Source organism: Canis lupus, chromosome 19, assembly GCF_048164855.1.
Source record: "Canis lupus baileyi chromosome 19, mCanLup2.hap1, whole genome shotgun sequence".
Lineage (NCBI taxonomy): Eukaryota > Metazoa > Chordata > Mammalia > Carnivora > Canidae > Canis > Canis lupus.
Genome location: NC_132856.1, coordinates 34,634,883 through 34,654,356, shown reverse-complemented (window position 1 = coordinate 34,654,356; position 19,474 = coordinate 34,634,883). Strand labels below are relative to the sequence as shown.

At 37.2% G+C, this 19,474-nt stretch overlaps 1 protein-coding gene and 1 pseudogene across 4 annotated transcripts in view; one reads left to right on the top strand and one right to left on the bottom strand.

Moving 5' to 3' along the window:
* The window catches only part of DNAH12 (dynein axonemal heavy chain 12), a 203,784-nt gene that overhangs the window by 51,141 nt on the left and 133,169 nt on the right, over positions 1–19,474 (bottom strand). For all 4 annotated transcript variants that reach the window (XR_012011905.1, XM_072785760.1, XM_072785758.1 and 1 more), the window contains exons 56-59: positions 8,010–8,224; positions 6,602–6,794; positions 4,526–4,718; positions 2,753–2,925 (exon numbers count right to left, since the gene is read on the bottom strand). Coding sequence is in view for 3 of the 4 variants with exons in the window: in XM_072785760.1 (XP_072641861.1) it covers positions 2,753–2,925; positions 4,526–4,718; positions 6,602–6,794; positions 8,010–8,224 (774 nt within the window). In the remaining variant the exon portion in view is untranslated. The remainder of the gene's footprint in view (positions 1–2,752; positions 2,926–4,525; positions 4,719–6,601; positions 6,795–8,009; positions 8,225–19,474) is intronic.
* Positions 16,300–19,354, top strand: LOC140610125 (homeobox protein TGIF2 pseudogene; annotated as a pseudogene).

The window sequence follows — 19,474 nt, the reverse complement described above, 5'->3', positions numbered from 1 at the left end:
CTATATATGATTGCATTTATATTACATTCTTGAAGTGATGAGATTATAGAAATGAAGAATGGATTGGTGGTTGTCAAAGGTTGAGGAGAGAGTAGGGATAGGAAAGAAGTGGGTATGGCTGTAAAAGAGCAGCATGGGAATCCTTATGATGGAAGTGTTCCCTATCTTGATTGTATCAACATTAATATCCTGGTTATGATCTTGTACTATTATAGAGGTTTTGAAGATGTCACCAGTGGGAAAACTGGGTAAAGATTATGGGAGATCACTGTATTATTTCTTTTCTTTTCTTAAGATTTTAATTTTTTTAAAGTAATTTCTACATCCAAAGTGGAACTCAAACCCACATTCCCGAATCAAGAGTTGCATGCTCCATTGAATGAGCCAGCTGGGACCCCCACTATATTATTTCTTATAACTGCATGTGATTCTACATTTATCTCAAAATTAATTTAATTTTAAAAAGCAATCTTGGCACATGGAAAGGGGATGGAAGAATAGGGGATGGTGACACTTCTCTGAGCAGACCATTTTGTATAGGATTAACTTCTGGAATCATATTAATGTGTATGTGCTCAAAAATATAGTAAAATTAAAATCAACAAGGATGAAGGGAAAACTCTAAAATGAAATACAAAAGAACCCTTAAACCAACAACATATGAACCTAACTATATTACACATGAATAAATATCATTGTACTGAAGGGAGAAAAAATTAATCAAGTAACTTTTAGATATATATTTTTCATGTACCAAAAATACTATAATTTTCTGTGTATGCATATGCATTTAATTCTCTTAAGTATCCCCAAGAATCACTGGATTTTTTGATTACTACCTCATATAGCAAATCTATGTTTAATTTTCCAGAGAATTTATTTATTTATTTATTTATTTATTTATTTTTAAGATTTTATTTATTTATTCATGATAGTCACAGAGAGAGAGAGGCAGAGACACAGGCAGAGGGAGAAGCAGGCTCCATGCACCGGGAGCCCGACGTGGGATTCGATCCCGGGTCTCCAGGATCGCGCCCTGGGCCAAAGGCAGGCGCCAAACCGCTGCGCCACCCAGGGATCCCATCCAGAGAATTTAAAAATATTTCCAAAGTGGCAATCCTGTAAAATCCAGGATTTTACAATCCTGCCAGTAGTGTATGAGGGTTCTGATGACTCTACATCCTTGCTGACACTTGATATTGATATTTATGTCAATTCCTCACCTTGAATTTCCTCCATTGTGTGGACTGTATAAATTCAAATTCCAAATCCCAACTGGGAAAGCTTAGGGATTTCAATCACTCAGGAGAGACTGTTCTACCAAGAGCCTATGTAGACTGTACATGCTAGGCTCAAATCATCCTTTTATTCTACTTAACAAACATAGCAGTTACTAAATAGCAGACATTGTGATAAACACTTTACAGATATTAAATTTTCATAACAATTCTAAAAGGTAGGTACTATTATTATCTCTATTTTATAGATAAGGAAAATTGAGGCAATTACATACAGAAAGGTTAACTGAGTTGCCTGTATCAACATAGCTAGTATATGGTGGGAGTGAGACTTAATCCTTTACTCCAGTCTGACTCCAAAATCTGTGTATATTTATTAATTGATTAAAGTGAAAATATCTAGCAAATAATTAGAAGTGTAGGACTGAAGCTTTTTAAAAATATTATTTATTTACGATTTTCTTTTTTAAAAGGTTTTATTTATTTAGTTGAGAGAGAGAGAGAGACAGAGCATGTGAGAGAGCATAAGCAAGGGGAGAGGCAAAGGGAAAGGGAGAGGCAGACTCCTCACCAAACGGAACAGGACATGGGGTCAATCCCAGGATCCTGGGATCATGACCTGAGCTGAAGGCAGAGGCTTAACTGATTGAGACACTCAGGCACTCCTTAAGATTTTTAAAAGTAATCTCTACACCCAATGCGGAGCTCAAACTCACAAACTGAGATCAAGAGTTGCATGCTGTACTGACTGAGCCAGCAAGGCACCCTGGAACTGAAACTTTTTAGAGTTCTCAAGGGTGGAGAAAGGTACTGGAGTTGCCAGCAAAGATAAGTGCCATATTAAAATATTTAAAAGAGGTGGGGGAAGGACTAAAACTAATCCTTCTATGCCTACATCTTGAGTAGGGGTGAAACAAAACTTAGAATAAAAAAAGAGACTTTCTCTTTTTCTTTCAACTTTTCCATATATTTTTTAAAAGATTTATTTAATTTTTTTTTAGAGAAAGAGAGAGCATGGGCGGGAGGGGCAGAGGAAGAGGCAGAGAGGGAATCTCAAGCAGACTCCCAGCTGAGTGCAGAGCCCCATGCTGGGCTCAACCTCACAACCCTGAAATCACAACCTGAGTCGAAACCAAGAGTCAAATGCCTAATGGACTGTACCACAGAGGTGCCCTTCAACTTTTCCATATTTTTAAATGTTCCGTAATGAATACATATTACGTAATAAGAAACAAGTTAATGGGGTCCCTGGGTGGCTTAGTCCGTTAAGCATCTGCTTTCAGCTTAGGTCAGGATCCCAGGGTCCTGGGATTGAGCCCTGCATCAGTCTCCCTGCTAGCAGGGGGCCTGCTTTCCCTCTCTCCCTCTGCCCCTGCTCGTGCTCTTTCTCTCTCTCTTTCTTGCAAAAAAATAAAATCTTTTTTTTTTTAAAAGAAAAAAGTTATGTATATTTTTATGGAAAGGATGGTGAAAATCCAACTGAGGGAGGATAAATGAAGCAAGAAAATGTTTACCTGTCATGAATAGAGTTGATATAAAGGTTGACAAACCAGGTGAGAGAGTACTGGTACATGGGATCAATGTTAGCCAGGTCTGCAATGCTGAAGAATAATACTGATGAATGTTTAGCAATGGGTCTGTAGCCTTCTCGAGACTCTGCTATTTTGAGTTCTGTCTTTTCTGCAATCTAGAAGAAGAGAAAAATCAGGATTAAGACATAGGAAATGTGTTTTTGGATTATTTATTTTATTTATTTTTTTAATTTTGAGGCTTTTTACATATTTTTTTACTTTCTTTTTTATTTATTTATGATAGTCACACACACAGAGAGAGAGAGAGAGAGAGAGAGAGAGAGAGAGAGGCAAAGACACAGGCAGAGGGAGAAGCAGGCTCCATGCACCGGGAGCCCGATGTGGGATTCGATCCCAGGTCTCCAGGATTGCACCCTGGGCCAAAGGCAAGCGCCAAACCGCTGCACCACCCAGGGATCCTGGATTATTTATTTTTTATATAATAAAGTTTATATTTAAAAAATAGCCCCCAACTCAATGACATAATTATAGAGGAAGAGTTTATAAGAAAAGACTTATTATTATGCTAAAAGTTGTAAAGAAAGAAAGGAAAAGGAAGGAAAGAACTAGGAAGGGAGGGAAGAGGAAGATGAGAGGGAGGATAACAAAGAATGAAAAATAGTTTAAGGTTATGTTTCTTGTTTGGGGAATACCAGAGTTGTCAATCTTTGCTTATACTTTGCCTGAATCTGACATGTGTCTACTATAGTCACTCATCTTCTTTTATTTTAATAGGTCAGATAGAGAATGTGCACATGTGTATGTTTAAGGTATCAACATGTGCACCAGAACCCAGCACAAAGTCTGGCAAAGTAGATATTCAGAAATATTTCCTAGCTGATGGTGTTATACATTAAAAGTAGCTTCTCATATGTTTAACTTTTCTGGACATAATAGGGGTCTTAATATTTGACCCCCCAAAGAAAAAAATTCTCCAAGATAACAAGTTCTTCAACTGGTAACTCCTTCTGATAGATTGCTATTCTATAGGAAAAAGGTATAAAGCACTTATCCAAACCACTTCTCCTTTGGACACACTATCCACAGACTGTTGTGTATCATGTTTATACTGAATAATCTCATTTGTAGCTGACTCAATCAGGAGGTAAAGATAGAAATGGACGCAAGATTAGCTAAATCAATTTTTCCCACTAGAGAATTAGAACTTATAAGAGCCCCAAAAACGGAAGTCAAGTGGTACTGGGCACTAGTGCTAATAAAAGGTAATGGAACCAAATTTGGTTTCTCCATGCAAGGACCAGATACAAATGTTTTACAGGAGAAACTAGCCTTCTTATGGAGCAGAGAGGCACAGATGAAGACTACACAATATTACACAAAGAGCATAGAAACTTTCTATTATTCTTGAGGCCTGTATATACCTCTGTAATTGGGAAAATGCCCCCTTGTATCTTTTCTTTTCTTTTCTTTTCTTTTTTGAATATAGTTGACACACAATGTTACATTAGTTTCAGGTGTGCGACATAGTGATTGGACAAGTTTATACATTATGCTGTGTTCACCACAAGTGTAGACCATCTGTCAGTATAAGACACTATTATATTATCATTGACTATATTCCTTATGCTGCCCTTGTATCTTTCTTATGTGGGCTAATTTGAATAGGCTTCTGCTCCTTGCAAACAAACTTTCTCCCAAATTATACTAGGAGCAAACTGAAAAAGGATCAAAAGATTGCTAGGATTCTCTTTTCACCTGCTGTTTCTTTGTTATCTCATTGGACATCATTTTAGCAGAGTCTAAGACTTTAATTGCACTTTCATCTTCTAAAATGTTCCCTTCTGAAGATGATAGTGTTTCTAAAATTTTCTTCTCTATATCTTTTAGCTGTTTCTTATTAGCTGCAGACTGAAGAATAAGGGCATTTCGTTCCTCTTCTAACTCTGGTCTAAAAAGATAGAGAAACATTTAGTCTAAATCTGGAGTAGTTTATCTAAAATCATATCTGAATATTAGATATCACAATTTTGTAGAGAAATAATTTTGTAGACATGTAACACAAAGATATGTAGCACAAAGTTTATCCTAAGGAAAAAAAGTTATTTCCATACGAATGATTATTTGAGCAAAAAAAATGATCATCAATTGCATGTATGTAAAATGTGGCAGTAAAATGTACCACAGTAAATCTAAGAATGTGTTAAATTTATCCATATGGCTGAGGTGGTTATGTGAGGATAGGAACTGGAGAAGAAACACAATAGTCAACTTTTTATCTACTCCTTGGTTTTGTCATATTCAGTGTTATTTTCATTATGTATGTCTTCCACAGGAACAGAAAAGAAGACTTGTCATACAATTGCCCTTTCAAGAAGAATACAAAACTGGCACTTACAATCTTCACAAAGACAGTATAAGACTTCAAAATAACATAATTCACGATGTTTTAGAATGTTAGGACTTGGTTCTATCTTGGATACTATGCAAGTAGGATTCAAATATTAGAAGTAACTAAGGCACTTCATAGATTACATAATTTCACTTATAATTTGATTTCATGAAATAGACTGATAATGTTGTGTGAAGCTCCAAGTGGAATCAAAGATTTCCATCAGGAAACAATTCTTTACTACTAGCCCTATCAAATATCTTAATATATTTTCTCTTTTAAAAAAATAACACATGCTAGTAATAGAAAAATATATAAAGAATGAAAAAATAAGTTACCCATGATCTTATCATCCTCAGAGATGATCACTGCTAACATTCTGGCATATTCCCTCCCTAATTTTATATATATATATATATATATATATATATATATATATATATATATAGAAAAAAATATATATATTCATTCATACATTAACTATATTTTTTTTACAAAATATCCATACCATGCATAATTTTGTATCCTGCTTTTTCATTCTTATCTAAGTATTTCATCAATCATTCTTTTATAGAAAGACAAACATTATATGTTCTCATTCATTTGGGGAATTTAAATAATAGTGAAAGGGAATAGAAGGGAAGGGAGAAATGTGTGGGAAATATCAGAAAGGGAGACAGAACATAAAGACTCCTAACTCTGGGAAACGAACTAGGGGTGGTGGAAGGGGAGGAGGGAGGGGGGGTGGGGATGAATGGGTGACGGGCACTGAGGGGGGCAATTGATGGGATGAGCACTGGGTGTTATTCTGTATGTTGGTAAATTGAACACCAATAAAAAATAAATTTATTATAAAAAATCATTCTTTTATTATTTCACTGTATTATTCAAATATTTCATTGATATCCTGCATTTAAGTCTTTGAACATATTTCTGATTTTGTCTACAGTATATATTCTTCTGTGTAACTTTTTTGCCTTAATCAGATACAACTCAGAAGTCATGGTATGTCTCCTGGATCCTACTACTAATACTAAGAGTCAAATATAATATGGTTGGCTTATAACTCACTTGTTCTTAGAGTGGCAATTTTACTTTTTTTTCTTAAGAGAGAGGAAGCAAGCATGCATGTGAGTAGGGGGGAGCGGTAGACGGAGAGTGAGAGAATCTTCAGCAGGCTCCATGCTCAACATGGAGATTGAAATGGGCCTTGATCTCAAGACCCTGAGATCATGACCTGAGCCAAAATCAAGAGATGGATTCTTAACCAACTGAGCCATCTAGCCACTCCAAGAATGGTTATTTTAAAGGACTATATACTTAATTTATAATAACAAAATGTAAAATTTAATAAGTTTTTGAAATAATCACACAACAAAAGTATTAATGGCCTACAAATATTCCTCTCTAAACCATCTGGAAGCATATAAGAAAATACATACCTCTCCTTTGCAACAACAATACCTAGTAACTGATCTTCAAGTCCTTCTGGAGTTATCATGAAATTTAGCAAAGATACCTTTGTAGCCAGTTCTGGCATAAAGTGTGGATTTCTCAGTTTTGTGGTGATATAAAACTTGAAATCAAAGGAATACTCAATAGTGACCTCACCAAGTCTGATGCAATCAATGCCACCTATATTTCAGAAAGCAAATGCATGATAAGTAGGCCAGAGTTGTATAGCCCCTCCTTCTATATTAAGGCTGTGTCTAGGCTACAAATAAAGGGTCCTAAAGTAATTTAAAATAGAATAGAGATATGACAAAATCACAGACATAGAGGCAAGAAAGCAATTACACAGCAGGGCTCATTCATTCTGGGGTGGCATAAGACATTTTCTCTGGTTGTCAGGGGCCTTATAAATCAAGATTCCTTTTGATCTTTCCTCCTCCATCAATTTTCAATCATAATTCCAAGATTATTTGTATATGAATTAAGCTCTTCAAAGTACTACAGTTTATGAAAGAGTCCGAATGTCTATCAACTGATGAATGGATTAAGATGTGGTATATATATATATAATGGAGTATTACTCAGCCATCAAAAAGAATGAAATCTTACCACTTGCAATGATATGGTTGGAGCTATAGTATATTACGCTAAGCAAAATACGTCAGAGAAAGATAAATACCATATACTTTCACTCATATGTGGAATTTAAGAAACAGAACGGATGAACATAGGGAAAGGGGGGAAAAAAGAGAAAGAGGCAAACCATAAGAGACTCTTAACTATAGAGAACAAACTGAGGATTGCTGGAAGAAATGTGCACTGAGGATGGGCAAAATGAGTAATGGGTATTAAGGAGGGCCCTGTGATGAGCATTGGGTGTTATATATGAGTGATGAATCACTAAATTCTACTCCTGAAACCAATATTATACTATATGTTAACTAACTAGAATTTAAATAAAAACTAAGAGCCAAGAAAAGAAAAATAAAGTATTAGAGTTTGGCAGAGATAAAATTTTTGAAGTAGAAAGATGTAAGGTGGGTACTGTTTAACTTAAAGTCAAGTTTAGTCCACATTAACCATTACTATTCATAATAATGGGCTGTGTGAGCTCCATGGTCACAAGACAAAGGGATTTCAAACTGGCTTTAACTTCTTTATGTTCTCTACTGAAGAGCAGTCTAGATAACAGAGGTTAACATAATGAACAGAGGGCAAGATATTTATTTTAGATTATCCAACCAAAATTCATTTCGTTCTAAATTCCTTTCACACATAACGATGACACAGAAGTTCTGAGTTATTAACATTATCCTTGAATTTATGTAGTGGTTTTCTTGTCTCAAAGATCATTGAAACATCTTTCAGTTCTACCAACTAATATAAATTAACTTCTACCTTGCTTGAAAGTTTGTCTAAGTAGTAAAGGCTCCAAAGATGGGTCCAGTTCTTCGCCAACATTTTCTAATAGAAGTGGAGTTCCAAATTGAATACAATTTTCCAATGTTCTCATATAGTCTGAATCAGATAGCTTAATAACACTAAGCTGATTTTCTTTTTCAGAGTTTTTGATCCACTTATTAGCTTGACCCTGAGGGTCAATCATTAAAGGCCTAGAATATAATAAGAAACATTGTGAGGGAAACAAATAGATGTTGATATTTCTTTAAAATTATGTATTTTAAATAACAAACATCACCATCAATCTGTACAAATGCAAAGTGTTTCACATAGAAATCAGGATTAATCTTTATAAGAAAGAAGAGATTTACTTTTAAATGAGTTTTATTGTCATTTGTTTTTGAAATGAGGAAATTCAGTCTCTGGGAGTACTTTGTTCAAATTTCCAAAACTAGTTCAATGTCGCAAGGAGAATCTTGTGAATCTGTAAGCTGTGTTCTTTCCAATATAATGCATGGTCTTTGTGGTAGTCTTAATAAATGACATCTATTAACATAATATAAAAATAAACCTATTTATTTGATAAAAATTTAAAATAAGAGATCCACTAGCCTATAGTGGATTTCCTCAGGTTATGAAAAACTAAGTTTCCAAATTTTATCTGGTATATATTTGAGATCTATAGGGTAAATTTTTCTATGTAATTATGGTAAGGGCTTTGGGTTCAAGAACAAATAATTCATGGTTTCAGATATTTAAAATCTGACATGCTTTCCTCAGTTATAGTACTGACTGTCTTAGGTTCCTTTTATATTCAGTACAGTGCATTAAATCATCTTTAAAAAGAGTTACTCCAGAAAGGAGAGTTTTTGTCCCAAGTTGTTTGACTTTCTCAGACATTGTCTTTCTGTTTCAACTTCTAGGGATAAAATCCTCTTTTCCTTTGCCTACAAAAAAAAATCTTTTTAATCAATTATTATCAGATAATGCTTTTTAAAATTTTTTCTTTCCTTTCTAAAAGACAAATAATCAGTATTTTTCACAGAGCCAGAAAAAACAATCCTAAAATTTGTATGAAACCACAAAAGACCCCAAATAGCCAAAGCAATCTTAAAAAAGAAAAGAAAAGCTGGAGGAGGCATCACAGTTGTGGACTTCAAGTTATACTATAGCTGTAGTGATGAAGACAGTATGGCACTGGCACAAAAAGAGACACATGTATCAATGGGACAGAATAGAAAATCCACAAATGAATCCACAGCTATATGGCCAACTAATTTTTGACAAAGCAGGAAAGAATGGAAAAAAGACAATCTCTTCAATAAACGGTGTTAGGAAAACTGGACAGCAACATGCAAAAGAATGAAACTTGACCACTTTCTTATATAATAAACAAAAATAAATTAAAAATGGAGGGAAGAGCTAAATGTGATACAGGTAACTATCAAAATCCTAGAGAAGAACATAGACAGTAACCTCTTTGACACTGGCCGTCACAACTTCTTACTAAATATGTCTCCTGAGGCAAGGGAAACAAAAACAAAAATAAACTCTTGGGACTTTATCAAGATAAAAAGCTTCTGCACAATGAAGGAAATAATCAACAAAACTAAAAGGCAACCTTCAGAATAGAAGATATTTGCAAATGACATATCAGATAAAGGGCTAGTATCCAAAATATATTAATATTACTCAGCCATTAGAAATGACAAATACCCACCATTTGCTTCGACGTGGATGGAACTGGAGGGTATTATGCTGAGTGAAGTAAGTCAATCGGAGAAGGACAAACATTATATGGTCTCATTCATTTGGGGAATATAAATAATAGTGAAAGGGAATAGAAGGGAAGGGAGAAGAAATGGGTAGGAAATATCAGTAAGGGAGACAGAACATGAAGACTCCTAACTCTGGGAAATGAACTAGGGGTGGTGGAAGGGGAGAAGGGCAGGGGTGGGGGTGAATGGGTGATGGGCACTGAGGGGGGCACTTGACGGGATGAGCACTGGGTGTTATTCTGTATGTTGGTAAATTGAACACCAATAAAAAATAAATTTATTATAAAAAAAGAACTTATAAAACTCAAAAAAAAGAACTTATAAAATCCAATGCCCCCAAACCAAATAATCTAGTTTAAAAATGGGCAGAAGACACACAAATGGCTAACAGACACATGAAAAGATGCTCAACATCACTCATCATTAGGGAAATACAAATCAAAATGATAAGATACCACCTCACGTCAGTCAGAATGACTAAAATTAACAACACAGGAAACAATCGTTATTGGCAAGGATATGGAGAAAGGGGAACCCTCTTAACTGTTGGTGGAAACGCCAAGTTGTACAGCCATTGTGGAAAACAGAATGGAAATTCCTCAAAAAGTTAAAAATAGAACTACCATATGATCCAGCAATTGCACTACCAGGTATTTACCCAAAGGATACAAAAATACTGATTTGAAGGGATACATGCACCCCAATGTTTATAGCATAATTGCCAAATTATGGAAAGAGCCCAAATGCCCATCATCTAATGAATGGATAAAGATATCATGTATGTACACACACACATACTGAAATATTATTCAGCCATAAAAAAGAATGAAACCTTGCCATTTGTAATAATGTGGATGGAGCCAGAGAGTATTATGCTAAGTGAAATAAGTCAGAGAAAGACAAATACCATATGATTTCACTCCCATGTGGAATTTAAGAAACAAAATAGATGAACATGGGGCTGGGAGTGGGGAGAGGCAAACCAGGAAACAGACTGTTAACTATAGAGAACAAATGAAGGTTACTAGAGAGAAGGTGGGTAGGAGAATGCGTTAAATATGTGATGGGAATTAAGGAGGGAAATTGCTGTGATGAGCACTGGAGAATGTATGCAGGTGATGAATCACTAAATTCTACACCTGAAACTAGTATTACATTGTATGTTACCTAACTAGAATTTAAAAAAAATTTTAAAAGGAAAAAAAAAAAGACAAAACAATCTAATTAGTAGCTAACTAGCTGTTTTCTTTCCCAGCTCAAACTGTGCCAAAATCCTATTAAAATACAAAAAGGTCCAGATACTAGTTAATATTTACTTTTGCTATCATAGCAAACAGTGAAAAAGTATTCTGGAAATGAGAAAGGTTTTCAGCATATGACTGCTTAAAAATTGACTAGATGCTTTTAATACCTTTCAAGGCCTTGTTTAAAGGGACTAGTTTCATCCTTATATATCCTTATTATTAGAAAAATATAGTATTGCTTATTCCCTTACAAAAAAGTAACAATTTTTGTAAATTAACATTTAATGCTAATCAATTTTCTTAGTAATGCATAAATGTTCTTGGTAATACAATGTTTAGAGATTGTTGTTTATTCTAAAAGATATCCAAAATTCCTACTTAATATACTCTTATGTGAATATTAAATATATAATTGGAAAATTGAGTTGTATCCAGAGAGATGAGGTCCACCATAGCATCTGTACTTCAAGCAAACCTTACTAGTATGACAGTGGTATGCTAGCCTACATTTGAGATCCTTGGGAAATCTGAATTAAAAAGCATTATCCATCTATGCTTCTGACAGAGAAAGTTATCTGGGGGAAATTTTGCTGTTAAGTAGCCAGATGACATGTTAATAAAGCAGCAAAGTAATTTCTTTTTGGTTAAAACGTAAACAAAGTCCGATTTTGAGATATAGACACATTAAAATGAGGAATCTGAAGATAATTATTTTTAAAGACTAACATTTATTGAGGACTTATTGTATATTGGGCACTTTCTCACATTTCTATGAGGTAGGAGTAATTATCATCCCCATTTACAGGTGGGGCACCTGAAGCATTGAGAGGTCAAGTAAGTTACCAAAATCTCAAGACAGAAAGTGATAGGGGAAAATTTGAATTCAACTATCCTGACGCTAGAGTCTACACTGCTTTGATTACCATACAATATTATAAACAGACAAACTCTAGATATCATGAATAAGCACAGTAAGAATTGGTTATAAACTGCTGAAAACAAAAGATAAAAATTTGAAAATTGTCAGCAGAAAAAAAGATACATTACATAAAGAGGAACTAAAATAAGACTTAGAGCAGACTTTCATCATGTAAGCCAGAAGCAATGGAATGACATCCTTAAAGGAAAAAAAAAATACCTGAAAACCTGTCACTTCAGAATTCTAAACCCAGCAAAAAATAGCTTTCAAAATGAAGATGAAACAGAGAAAAAATGCTGAGTGAATTGTCAACAGACCTACATAAGGAACTGCCAAAAATATTCTTTAGAAAAAATAAGAAATAAAAAAATATTCAGGCAGAAGAAATATAAAATCATACAGAAACACAAAGAAATGAAGAGGTCCAAAAATAGGAAAAAAACGAAGGAAATATAAAAGACTTTTTTCCTTATATTTAATCACTCTAACAGATAAATTATTGTCTAAAGCAAAAAGAGTAACAATGTATTGTGAGATTTATGACATATGATAAAGTAAAATATGCAACAACACCACAATAGAAAAGATACTGGAATTATACTTGAAAGATTCTTATGCTATATGGGTAGTAGTATATTATTTGAAAGTATTCAGTGATAAATTGAAGAGGTATATTGTAAGCTCTAGAGCAAAGACTAAAAATAAGGAGTATATAACAAATAAGCGAATGAAATAATAATAAAAATTTCAATTACTCCAAAGCCAGGTGGGGAACAAAAGATAAAAGGAATAAAGAACAAATGCCCAGCAATTGCACTGCTGGGGATTTACCCCAAAGATGCAGATGCAATGAAACGCCGGGACACCTGCACCCCGATGTTTCTAGCAGCAATGTCCACAATAGCCAAACTGTGGAAGGAGCCTCGGTGTCTATCGAAAGATGAATGGATAAAGAAGATGTGGTTTATGTATACAATGGAATATTACTCAGCTATTAGAAATGACAAATACCCACCATTTGCTTCGACGTGGATGGAACTGGAGGGTATTATGCTGAGTGAAGTAAGTCAATCGGAGAAGGACAAACATTATATGGTCTCATTCATTTGGGGAATATTAATAATAGTGAAAGGGAAAAGAAGGGAAGGGAGAAGAAATGGGTAGGAAATATCAGTAAGGGAGACAGAACATGAAGACTCCTAACTCTGGGAAATGAACTAGGGGTGGTGGAAGGGGAGGAGAGCAGGGGTGGGGGTGAATGGGTGATGGGCACTGAGGGGGGCACTTGACGGGATGAGCATGGGTGTTATTCTGTATGTTGGCCAATTGAACACCAATAAAAAATAAATTTATTATTTAAAAAAAAGAGAGAACAAATGAGACAAAAAAACAACTAGCAATACAGCAAGCAGATTTAAATCTAAATGTATCGGGCAGCCTGGGTGGCTCAGCGGTTTAGCGCCACCTTCGGTCCAGGGCATGATCCTGTAGACCTGGGATCGAGTCCCACATCGGCTCCCTGCGTGGAGCCTACTTCTCCCTCTGCCTGTGTCTCTGCCTCTCTCTTTCTGTGTCTCTCATGAATAAATAAATAAAATCTAATAAACAAAAATTTAAAAAAATCTAAATGTATCAATAACTAAGTATAAATGATCTAAACACTCTGATTACAAGTGAAGACAATTATGTCATTTATATGTTAACTGAAAAACAAAAAACAAAAACCGTTATGTCATTCCCTCTCTCCATTTAAAATCCTCAAATGGTTGGAAATGTTCTGTATCTTGAATGTGGCAGAGATCATAGGATCATAGCCTTAGTCAAAATTCATAAAATAGTACACCTAAAATTTATAGATTTTTACTGTATATAAATCATATCTCAATAAACCTGACTTAAAAATTTCTTTAAATGAGAAAAACAAAGACATCTTCAGACCAATTCACAACTCTTCACTAAAAGAAACACTAAAGGGTTGGCAAATTGATTTGAATTTAAATTAAAATAAATAAATAATCTTTAAAAAAGACAAAAGGGACTAAAGTAATATTATAAATTCATGAGGAAAGGATGAATACCTCAATAAATAGTGACACAGTGCTGGAGTACATGGCTAGCATTATAAAAAAATTAAGTAAAATTAGATCCTTACTTTTTATCATGTCCAAAGATACACACACACACACACACACACACACACACTCACTCACACAAAGCAAGCACCAGAGTCCTAATTGTAAAAAGTGCAATGTTTTCCCAGCTTATGACTCTTTCTGAGAACTACACTACTGACCTCCAACACCCATGTTTGTTACTATAATGGCTTGGTCCCAAGCCATAGGTGACTAAACCTAAGGTGGATATTTCTCCCGAGCTAAGCCAATTTTGACTTGATGGTTCTCATTAATCTATATTTTTCAACTGATGTATTTTGTGAACTTAGAAACTGAGCCTTCCATAGTGAACAGCCATATGCATAGAGGAACAGAGAGAGATCACATCATTAGAGATAGACTAATGAAGCAGCTGTGAAGAGAATAACACAGAAGATTGTTCCTACACCCTGAGAGGCAGACAGACCAATTTTCACCTTCCAGTGGCCTGGTGGCCTAAACTTTCTCTGAGATACACTTAAGATAGAGTAACCAGAAGAGTGAACACTAGCTACATTACTGGGTTTTACTGTCAGGAGTTACAGAAAGAAGACTAAGCCTCTTACGACAACTTATATTGGTGTCAACAAAGATGACAGTCATAGATGACTAGATTGGGCTCAAGTGGCAAGAAGTGAAGTCTGAGCTACAAGGATGGAGATTAATCCTTTAAAGTCACCTAGTCCATGGCCTATTGACCAGCTGGTCCACAAATAACAGGTAGAAAGGGTAACTCCATTGGAATATTACTTTATTAGAAGAGTCAGCTTTCTGCCAGAAGATGACAGATTGTTTTCCTCAATTTACATACAACCCTAAAACCTCTGGTTTCCTCCATTTTTAATTAAGATATAGATATACCAACAGTGTTTTCTGAACTGCAATTTAAAAAATCTGAGTGGCCACCAATGCATTGAAAAGAGTTTTAAACAGAATTAGAAAAACTTGGGATATAGTATTCTGTTAAGTACAACTTTCCCTGCTCTATCAGAGAACATATTTTTTTGAATAGCTAAACATACTTTCTTAGATTTTGACAAACTTACTAATTATCTAGAAGTTTCAAACTAAGGATGTTCACATTCAAGCAAAATTTGAGCAGTTAAACATTCAAAATATGACATATACATCCTTATTTTATTAAAACAATACTTTCAACATAAAGGAAACTTAGATGTCTTAAAGTATCTAGTGATGCTTCCAAAGAATATAAGCGAACAATAACTCAGACTTTCAGAATGTAAGATTTCTTTATATGTATCTCATATTCCACAGGATGACTAAAATATCCATTATAGTTTTAAAGGCAGTGAATGTGATATCCTATTCCACATACTTCACATAGTAATTAAGAACAAAGATTTGGAAGTAAAATTGCCTGGGTTAAGATTGTGACTCTACCATTTATTAGATCAGTTATCTACTAAATTTCAGATCATTAAATCACTTGGCCTCAATTTCCTCATCTGTAAAATGGAATAATAATAATGTCTAACTCATAGGAATTTTTGAGAATATAGGGCACTTACAACAGTATCTCAGGAATGTATAAGCTCAACATTATTTATCATAGTATGTTGTTTGAGATATAGTCCCATGGAAAGACTTAAAATTAAATGACAACATGGATAAGTAATCATTTATAGGAAATGATTTCTCAGAAAAGAATAATTGTCAAGTTTTTCAAAGCGATATAAATAAAAAGATAATAAACCATCTGAAAAATTCAATTATGCTATCAATGATAGCAATTAAAAAAGATATCCATGAAATTGCATAAAATATCAAGTTATAGTTTCTTAAAAACAGGTAGAAATACCTAGTTAAAATGTGTACAGTGTATAGCCAAAACTGGAAACAGCCCAGGTGTCCATCAATAGGAGAATGGATGGTGATATAGTTATACAATGGAATATTACTTAGTAACAAAAAAATAGGAATGCTGCGCTTTGTGGAAGAAGCCTTACACAAAAGAGTATATACAATATTATTCTGTTTATGTGAAGTTCTAGAATAGGCAAAACAAACCTGTGGTGGAAAATAAAGTAATAATTTCCCACGTTGGAGTAAGAATGAGGATTTACTGGGAAGAGACATAAGAAAATTCCCTGCGCCGCGCTCCGCACAAAGTTTGTTTTCTCCCTCCCGACGGGTGGGGGAGGGCGAGGAAGGCGCGGGGGGGGGGGGGGGGAGGAGAGGGGATCTGACGTCAGGCCGCGAGGTGCTTTCCAGCCACGAGCTGTCAGGCCGAGTGTCAGGCCCGGCAGGCTTGCCCAAGGTCCAGCCTAGCCCCTAGACACCATGTCAGACAGTGATCTGGGTGAGGATGAAGGCCTCCTCTCCCTGGCAGGCAAGAGGAAACGCAGAGGAAACCTGCCCAAAGAATCAGTGAAGATCCTCCGGGACTGGCTGTACTTGCACCGCTACAACGCCTACCCCTCAGAACAGGAGAAGCTGAGCCTTTCTGGACAGACCAACCTGTCAGTGCTGCAGATATGCAACTGGTTCATCAATGCCCGGCGGCGGCTTCTCCCAGACATGCTTCGGAAGGATGGATGGCAAAGACCCCAATCAGTTCACCATCTCCCGCCGAGGGGGTAAGGCCTCAGATGTGGCCCTCCCTCGTGGTGGCAGCCCCTCGGTGCTGGCTGTGTCTGTACCAGCCCCCACCAATGTGCTCTCCTTATCCGTGTGCTCCATGCCACTCCACTCAGGCCAGGGGGAAAAGCCAGCAGCCCCTTTTCCACAAGGGGAGCTGGAGCCCCCTAAGTCCCTGGTGACCCCTGGCAACACACTCACCCTACTGACCAGGGCTGAAGCCGGAAGCCCCACAGGTGGACTCTTTAATACACCTCCGCCCACACCCCCGGAGCAGGACAAGGAGGACTTCAGTAGCTTCCAGCTTCTGGTGGAGGTGGCACTACAGAGGGCTGCTGAGATGGAGCTTCAGAAGCAGCAGGACCCATCGCCTCCCTTACTGCGCGCACTCCTATCCCCTTAGTCTCTGAAAACGCCAAGTAGGCATCTGCCAAAAGGGGTGCTCGAGGCTCGAGCCAGCTGTCCTGGGTTTCCGTTTTGGTTCCCTTTCATACAGAGGGTTTTCTTTGGGTCACTGCCAAACATCGGGGTCATCGCCTCTGTCCAGAGGTCCTCAGCAGGAAGACGCCAGTCAGTGTCACTGCACTGTGATGGGGACCTCTCTGCTAACTGCCATTTCTCCAGGCCTCAGTGATGAGATTGAGATTGGAGACAGGCATGGTGCTGCTGCTGCTTCTCCAGAGGATCCCCAGGACACCTTTGTTCCAGCCTGCTTTCTGAGGCTGGGCACAGGAAACCTGCCACATTCAGACCTATGCCCCAGAGCTGGGCCTCTTTTTGTTAAGCCAAGTATGGACATTCCAAGTTCATAAGTGTGAACAAAAGAGAAGAGGAACCCAGCAGATGTAACAGAACTGACTCCAGTTCAATGTTTAGGTTTTCACTAAACTTTGTGTTTATTTTTCCCTTTTTTGCTGGGGTTTGCATTAATGGGAGTAGTTAGCCCAGGTGTGGGGAGTGAGAGTGTTGTGTAATGGGAGTCTGATGAACTGGGAATTATGCACCACTGCAACTGGTGAGTGTTTTACAAGGAAGGAGCATTTTTATCTTGGGGACCAGCTGAATATCTGCAAAATTCCAAATGGCTGTTTTATTGTTGGTTTGATTTACAAAAAGAAAGAAAAGAAAAAAAAAAACTTTTGGGGCTTTGGCTTTTCTGCATCAGGCACAGAAGGGAATAAAGCCTTCTAAAGAATAAAGAAGAGGGTCCAACACAGAATCTGACCAAACCTTCTAAGCGAAAAGCAGAGAAGGATGATAAAACCAGAGGTGGTTTTTGGCTTGGTTTGTTTGTTTTGTTTTTTTTAATTCTTGTTTTTACTCTGTTTGGGGGTATGGGGGAAGTAAGCTAGACCAAGGCAATGGGTTTGGGTGTTTTTTTTTTTTTTTCTCTTTAATGTTTTCCCCTCTTTATCCTTGAAAGCTTGGCCCTGCAGCCTGAGTTTTGAATTCCTTTAAGAACTTGGATTAGTGGGGCCAGAATATCAAAAGCTGCCAGTAGCTCCTACTTGGAGAGAAGTGAGCCACCTACTGGTCAGGAAGCCCTTGTAGCTGACCCAGATGGGCAGTTTTTCCCAGGACAGTGGCAAGAAGCAGGGAACGTGCCTCCAGCTGCACAAGAGCCATCCTCTATGGAGGCTGGGGCTGGAAATCGGTTATGAAGCCTGTCCACTGTGTCTTTGTGTTGCACCTTTCTTTAAATTGGAGTTGCGGAGGCCTCTGCCCTGAACTTCACAGTGAAACTGATAACCGTTGGTCTTACTCTTCTCCCTCCTCCCCATTTTTTAATTTGCTGTCTCACTGCTGACAGCAATACACCCATCTTTATATATCCTAAGAAACACTAATCCTAGGTTACTATTAGCCAAAATATTTTTGTTCTAAATAACATTGTTACTGGGCCAAAAGACCGGTCAGGAGCCCCCAGCCTGTAGTTTCCTGAAGTTGTCAAGTCAGGCACAAGGGGGAGATTCCTGGAAGTTGACTGACTTTTGGGTGGGCCTAGCCAGGAGAAAGGCAGCAACGTGTGTTCTGTCCTTTCTGGGATGATCCCTGAAGGCTTCAGGGAAGCTACCTGACTTCTCGTGGCTTGACCTACCCACTGCTGTGGGAATGGGTATGAGCTATTTAAGGAGAGGGAGCTTCGCTCTTTGTGAGTGGGCAAGTTTCTTAGGCTCTCTCTTTTGCCACCCCACCCCATCCTTGCATGTCCCAGGGGGATCAGGGATCCTCACCCTCCTGAGGCCCAGCTGGGGAAGAAAGAACATAGCAGCTTCAAGATTACTTGAAGCTGTTTGCCCAGCCTGTTCCACCCCCACCCATGTGTGTGAGCCCAGGTCTGGTGTGACTGTTGGAAGATGCTTGTAGCAAGGGACCCTGGAAGTATACTGGGCTGGGGTGGGACTTCCTTTCCCGCAGTGCACTGAGCAGTAGAGGTGGTGAGGGGTGAGGAGCCATGCTGCTGAATTCTGGTTGGCATTCCCCCCTTGTGTAAGATGGGGAGGCTGGGGGTGGGGCAGCCTCCACTTGGTTTGGTTGTACAATAAACCTGGAGGAGAAGCACAGTTATCCCATTGAATTATTTGAGCAAAAAACTACTGTAAATAACTTTTGTTTTTGTCTTTCGTCAAATAAAGTTGTTTTTGGTTTTTGTTTAAAAAAAAAAAAAAAGAAAACTCCCTGGATGTTAGGCATATTCTGTATCTGTATCAAGTGTACACTTTTTTTGGAACTCATGAATGGCATACTTAACTCTTGTATATTTCATTAT